The sequence below is a fragment of the Chrysochloris asiatica genome, unplaced genomic scaffold, assembly GCF_000296735.1.
Source record: "Chrysochloris asiatica unplaced genomic scaffold, ChrAsi1.0 scaffold00364, whole genome shotgun sequence".
Classification (NCBI taxonomy): domain Eukaryota; kingdom Metazoa; phylum Chordata; class Mammalia; order Afrosoricida; family Chrysochloridae; genus Chrysochloris; species Chrysochloris asiatica.
This window is the reverse complement of record NW_006408882.1, coordinates 1,015,850-1,023,498: the sequence shown is the minus strand read 5'-3', so window position 1 is coordinate 1,023,498 and position 7,649 is coordinate 1,015,850. Positions and strand designations below refer to the sequence as shown.

At 38.3% G+C, this 7,649-nt stretch overlaps 1 protein-coding gene across 1 annotated transcript in view; it reads right to left on the bottom strand.

Annotated features, from left to right (window-relative positions):
- Positions 1 to 7,649, bottom strand: part of KIAA1239 (KIAA1239 ortholog) — a 320,404-nt gene that overhangs the window by 180,948 nt on the left and 131,807 nt on the right. The window contains exon 2 of the mRNA XM_006876214.1: positions 4,454 to 4,542. Within this exon, the coding sequence (XP_006876276.1) occupies positions 4,454 to 4,542 (89 nt within the window). The remainder of the gene's footprint in view (positions 1 to 4,453; positions 4,543 to 7,649) is intronic.

Genomic DNA, 7,649 nt, shown 5'->3' with positions numbered 1-7,649 from the left:
AAAGAGCTAAAATGAATAGAGAGAAATACTGTTAACTGATGGTACATGGAGGGGTTTATAATCATTGTAATGAAACAAAGTGTATGATTTATTGAATGTAAAACTGATGATATGCCCTGTAAACTTTCACTCAATTCACAATAAAAACTTTTTAATAAATAAATAAGAACTGCACTTCTCTTTATGGCTTTATATATTTTTCTCTATGTATGGACACATACACCAAATTTTGTTTATTTGTCCATCTATTGATAGATACTTAGGATGTTTTCACCTTTTGATTCAGTGGATAATGCTAATGGAAACAGACTGTTTCAACTTCTTTATTATTGTGAACAATGTGAATAATAATAATGTTTCTACCTTTTGACTATTGTGACTATATTGGTGTATAAGTATCTGAGTTCCGACTCTCTGCTGTTTTGGGTGTTGTTTCTATTTGGTGTTGTTAAGTACTGTTGAGTCAGTTCTGGCTCATAGAGACCTGTATAGGATTTTCAAGGAGCATTTGGTGGGTTTGAGCTGCTGACCCTATGGTTCACAGTCCAGTGTTTATCCTACAACACAACACCAGATGTCTGGGTATACACCTAGGAATTGTATTTTGGGGTCACATGTTAATTCTATATTTAGCTTTACAAGGTACTGCTAAACTGTTTTGCACAATGGATGCACGATTTTAAATCCTTGGTAGCGTAGTGGTTATGAGTCAGGCTACTAACCTCAAGGTTGGCAGTTTGAAACTACCAGCTATTCCACAGGATAAAGATGAGGCTTTCTGCTCCTGTAAAGATTTACAGCCTTGGAAACCATATGCAGGGTCACCATTAGTAGGAACCAACTCCATGGCACACAACCACCACCAGCAGCAGCAGCAGCAATATATGAAGGTTCCATGTTCTTGTTAACACTTGTTATTTCTCCTTTTAAAAAATTAAGGAATAGTCATTCTATAACTCTGTACAAGGTCACTATGATTTAATGGCAATTAAAAGCAATACAGAGCATGAATTGGTACTGTTTTCCTTATGGCTCAGTAAAATCCTAAGTCCTTAGCCTTACTTCCTGTGATCCTCCTATACGATGTGACTTAGATGCCTTCTCCTACAACGATTGGCTTTACTCAATCTAGTCCACTCACACTTGGCCCTTTAAGGTCCCTACAGCATTCTAATTATGTTCCCACCACATACTCTTCCCTTTTCCTCTCTGTATAACACCTGCATTCCTAAATACCTCTATGACTAGCTACCTCACTTTCTGCAAGACTCATTTGTAATGTATCTTATGACAGATTCCTTCACTGACCACCTGGTAATCTCTAGTTTCCCATCTTGCTTTATTTTTCTTAAAAGCACTATTACCACTAGAGTATCAAATATTTTTGTGTTTATATTCTGCATCTCCCAGCAAGATTGTAAGCTTCATAAGAAGAGGTGCTTGATTTGCTTCTGTAATTCCAGGAGTTAAAATATTGACCGGTACATATTCAATGTCCAACAAATATTTCTTGAATAAACTGGATGAGTGAGTGGGAATTATGTACAGAATTTTAGGGAAACAGAGGAAAGGGTAAATGCTATATTCTGGGAGATCACAGAAGCTTATTTGAGCCAGTAATATTTAGGCTGAGCCTTCATTTGTTCAAGCAGCCATTGACCGATCCATTCGACAAATGCTTACTGAGGGCTCTGGTTGCCAGACGCTGGCTTAAATACCAAGAATGTAACAGTCATGGAGATAGACAAATCCTTTTTCTTGTGGAACTTACTATCTAATGTGAAATAGACAATAAGTAAGCCAGTACAGCAATAGACAGGAAAAACATCTTATATTGATACCTGCTTTGCAAAGAACTAAAACAGGGAATAGATAAAGCCTTTAGCTGGGGAAGAATCAAACTGTGAAGAATTCTAGGTGGAGAGACAAGCAAAGGCAGAGGCAAGGAGGCATGAAATAGACTAGTGTGCTTGGGTAACTAGTGAAATTCATTTCTCCTGTTTTCAGTGTACAACTAAGGTGAGTAAATCCAGAATACTATGTGAGTAAATCTGTGTGTGTGTGTATATATATATATATAAAATGAAGTTCTGGAAGCAATATTTTGTTGTAATTGAGGAAAAATAATTTCTCTCTAGAAAACTGAGAGATTAATAATCATTCGATCACAAAAGATTACACAAAAAGTATATTGTTAGAAGACTCAGCTATTGTATAGCTGTGCCCTTGCTAAGCTTACAGCAGTGAAGCAGATGCAAACTTGTATATTTTATTTTGGTCTGAAAACATCCTTGAGGTTGTTGGTGGGTCAGTGATAGAATTCTCACCTTCCATGTGAGAGAGCTGGGTTCAATTTCTGGCCAATGTACTTCCTGTGCAGCCAGCACACATCTTTCAGTGGTGGCTTGTGTAATTCCATGATGCTAAACATGTTTCATTGGTGCTTCTAAAACCCAAGATAGACTAGGAAGAAAGGCCTAGTGATCTACTTCAGAAAACAATCAATGAAAGTTCTTTGGAGCACAATCGTCCAATCTTTTGCCAATCATAGGGAGAGTGAAGGACTGGCCAGCATTTTGTTCCAGAGAGCAAAGGGTTGCCATGAGTCAGGGCCAACTCCATAGTAGGTAACAGTAACAACTAACACAACCTTGGATGTTTAAGCTGCTATCATCCCCATGTTAGAAACTGAACTCACTCCTAGTAAATGCTTTGCCTCAGTTCTGAGTCTTCAGTGCCCCTTGCCTTTTCCACTGCTGACCATTATCTCGTGGACTGATTCAGTACATCTACCTGGGATGGCCTTTGCCATCAATTTATTCAATGGGCTTTGTGTTCTACCAGTTTGCTTTGGCTTGATCAATCCTCTGCTGTGTCTGCCTATAATTTAGAAAATATACATTTTCTTTCTTCCTCTCAACTAACCTAGTCAATACCATGCTTTACGAAGGTTGTTCTGTAGCTCAAAGACTTCCTCCCTTTACTGACAATAATGATAACAAAGCAAAACTAACTCAAAGATGGGATTAATATGCCCAGACACATTTGTCACTTTATAGTAGCTGATTCCCAGAGGAGCAGCATCTAAGTCGCTGGGATTCTTGACAGATTGGGAGTTCTATAACAATTGCAACACTGTTATCAGTGGGACCAGATTCCTCCAAGAAGGTAATGCTGAATTCATGACAAGGCATTTAATTCAGGTTCGCAATTTATCAAGTAAATGGTGGCTGCTGAGTATCTGTTCAATGTGTGCGTCATAATGGCCTGCTGCTGACTGACATTACACTGAGACTGTAGCCTTTTGGAGAGTATTATTTTAGACATCACAGTAGAAGGCATCATGAGGTATACTGAGATAAAATATTTATTCAGAAGCAAGGAAATGAAGTCTGATATTTTCTTCTACTAACACTGGTAAATTTTGTACTCTTTTACCACAAGCCCCTATTATAAACTCATCACTTGATAATGTAACTCTGTAGTTGAGATAGCACTGAAGAATTAAGATTTACAATGTAAGTGAGGCTGAAAATTTTTCACTTTAATAATTTTATCTCTTGTGGAAAGCATTTCCTTTTTTACAAATTTCAGATGTCCCAAATAGGCCTACTTTCTTCAAAGGCCTACTTAGGTGACACAATCGATGGCATAAAAAAATACCAGGCAGTGCTGTTCAGGAACTTTAGCAGTGACATGCATAGTGACTGTGTATTGAGAGGCTAATGTTGATTTTCTGGGCATTGATGAAAAGCCCAGAAATGCTCAGGAAAAAGGATATTCAACAAAGTGAATAAAACAAAGGTTCAGATCGAAGGCAAGCATTGGCCAGGTTACTTAGAGGAAATACCTTGAAAAAATTTTGCCCTCTCAACAGTCACCAATGACTTTCAAAGGTGGAAATGGAAGGGGAACAAACAGCCCAAACAGACATGGTCACCCACTGTGAGAAATGTACCCAATATCGCTGAAGTGCAGTGTCGCTAAAGATATTGTTGAATGGGAATCTATATAAACCTGCTGTATAAACCTTTATTGGAAATGCAATTATTAAAATGTAAGTTATTCAAATACTATCTTTTTTAGAAGAGTTGGTCCCAATTTTTAGATGGAAACATTTCTAGTGACCATATGTCAAAGGCAGCTGCTCTGTAATCTTCACCTTTTTTGGTAGTAGTGATCACCACCAAAATAGCAAATAAATATGTTCCTAAGAAAAAGATGGGCCAATACCAGGCAGAGTCAAAGAATAAGACCATAAAAGTGTGATATGTTACTAAAATGTGGCAAAAATTTTTATTTCCATTTTTCCAGTCTTTCCCTTTGCCCATGCTTCGATTATAGAATGGTTTATTTTCAGGGTCCAGACTTGTCTTTTAAAAGACTCAACTTAAAACAAGAAACAACACAGTATTTACCTGACGTAATTAGAAATGAAATGAATATCAATTACCTGAAATTCCAGTCCATAGTTTTCTCTGCAGAATTCCCTCAGTTTAGGATACACGTTTTCTTTTAGTGCCTGTCTTTCTGCTCCCGTGTCTGTGACAGAAAAGCAAACACATCGAAGGTAAGCATATCCACATACGCAATTTTAGAATAAAAAAGAGCAGAATGGAAAAAATGAAACCTTAAAAAATAAATGTTAATATTATTGGGTTTGGTGTTGAATGTTTGTAGGGCAGGATATCTGGGTGCTGGAGTGAACTGGCAGAGACTCAACTAAGAGGTCTTCACAAAAATCCCACAGAATGTCGGAAGCTATTGTACTTGCTGGGAGAGCTGAGGAAACCGTTTATGCAACATACCTATGTAGACCCTCACCAAGCGCTTACATAGCCATGACTAAACATCGTTGAAATAACTCAAACAACACCCACAGCTATCAAGTCGATTCTGACTCATAGCGACCTTATAGAGGGTTTCCTAGAAAGTCTTAACGAGAGCAGAAAGGCTCATCTTTCTCTTGCGGCATGGGTTTGAACTGCCAACTTTGCAGTTAGCAGTCCAGTGTTTATCCTATAGCATTACAAAGGCTCCCACTATCCTTTGAAATAGGTAGAAGGAAAAAATTATAGGGCAATCAGAACTCATAGTATGGCACTATAAGATCAGCACTGTCATTAATATCAGTATTCCTGGTGTGGCGCTGTAAAATGAGCACTAGATTGCAAACCACAGTTCAGCAGTTCAAATCTGCCAGCTGCTTTTCGGAAACCCTATACAGGGTTGCTATGAGTCGGAACTGACTCCATGGAACTTAACAATAGCATCAGGTGTTTTGTAGTCCCTTTGTGGCACAAATGATTAAAACACTTGGCTGCTAACCAAAAGGGCGGAGATTTAAGGGGCACCTCTTGAGAAAAGTCAGGAGATCTATTTCTGAAAATCAGCTATTGGAAACACTGTGGAGCACAGTTCTACTGATGTGCACCCAAGGTTGTTGTGAGTTGAAGTCAATTCAACAGCAACTGATTAGATCAGGAGTTTAAACCTCAAGTAGTATCAACGTTCCTTACACACATAATAATTGAGCTATTGATTTAAAGAAACCAACCAGGCAACATCAGTGTTTTCTATAGAATTTAGAAATACGGCGCCTTAGAAAATTTAGCAAATCATCCATGCAAAAAGCACGAAAATTAGAAGAGACAAAACTGTGGGAACAAAACCCAACTCATTCTATGAAGTACAGATTCCTTTGGCCGGTGGTCTAATAGAGAAGCATCTTATACCTTGGTATTCAGTCTTTACTGATATGTCAAAGAGGGGAAATATTTTAATATGTGCCATACTAGGTAAGAATGCCTGGTATGGCATAGTAGGATCAACACTGGACTATGAACCACAAGGTCGATAGTTCAAACCCACCAGCTTTTCCTTAGAAACCCTATACAGCGTCGCTATGAGTTGGAACTGAATTGATGACACTTAACAACAACATCATACTACTGAAAGCTGAGAAATAAAGTGCTTGAAATTATACCCTGCCATTAAAATAATAATCAAAACAGAAATAAGAAGAAACAGAACCTGAAGCTAGAAAAGACTCACAGACCAGGTATGTGCACATTTAACTTTGAAGGTTTTTCCAAAGAAAAGGACTCCAGAGCCACCTGGAATATTCCTGAGTATTACTTCTGCATCACTGAGGGCACTAAAACAATCTTATAGCAAAGAGAGTCTGTTCCATGCCCAGCTTACTGTGGAAATGAGATGAGATGAGAAACACGGTTTCAGAAAATTAGATTAATGTGTTATCTCAGAAATGATGCCACTCGCTAAATGTACCTAAACCCCAGCCATAACTATGAAACATTTACATACCACATTTACATCTACAGAGCCAGAATAAAAGAACTTCCTTATGATTCTCAAGCACATCTGTCCATGCAATTTCAACCATATGCTATGCTGACCTACTCTACTTTCCAACTGTTTCCAAGCCTATTTTGGGAGGCAAATAACTAATCTTGAGCATCTGAAATGCAGCTGCAGCCTGGACAAGTGACAGGAACCAGTGTTAACATGGAAACCAAAGATTTAGAGGAATACAAGGATTTCTAGATAACTGTGAGAGGTAAAAATCTGGAGTCTTTTCTAACCTTAGATCCGAAATGGACATGAACCAAAAGACAAGTTGGGAGGCCAAACTGAGGAGTGGAACATTTCAGCAGAACCCATGAGCAACACTGGTACAGGCAATAGGATAAACTTTCATGTAATATAATCTTGGGATCACATGACTCATTTTAAAAGGCTCAAAACTTTAACTTCACAAGAAAGTCATAATATTCAATGATAATATTCAATCAATCTCTCTAAAAAGTTACTGCACACTTTTAACACCCCAATTTTAAACATGTCACTTCTAAAATAAAAAGAACTAGATAAAAGAAGTTCTTGTTGTTGGTGGTGGTGGTAAGTATTGTCAAGTTGGTTCCAATTCATAGTGACCCCATATACGGTTTCCACCAGCACTCGTCTGTCAGTTTGTCGTATTATGGTGGCTTGTGAGTTGCTGTGATTCTGAAAGTTATGCCAATGGTATTTATAATACCAGCAGGGTCACCTATGGTGGACAGGTTTCAGATGAACTTCTAGGCAAAGACAGACTGGAAAGAAGGAATGACGGACTACTTTCGAATATTTAGTCACTGAAAACCTTATGAATAGCAGAGAAACACTGTCAGATATAGTGCCGGAAAATGAGCCCCTCAGGTTGGAAGGCACTCAAAATGAGACTAGGGAAGAGCTGCCTCCACAAAGTAGAGTTGACCGTGATGACACAAATGGAGTAAAGCCCATGGAAGAAAAGCCTGCGGGACCTTCATTTGCTGATGGGGCACAACTTATAATGAAGAGAAACAGCCGTAAACATCCATTGAAAGTCGGAATATGGGATGTATGGAGTATGAATCTGGGAAAATTGGAAGTTGTCAAAAATGAAATGGAAGGCACAAACATTGATACCTTAGGCATTAGTGAGCTGAAATAAACTGGTATTGGCCATTTTGAATCTGATGACCACATGGTTTACTATGCCAGAAATGACAAATTGAAAAGGAATGGTGTTGCATTCATTGTCAAAAAGAACATAGCCAGATCAGTCATGAGGTACAATGCAGTCTGTGATAGGATTATATCCA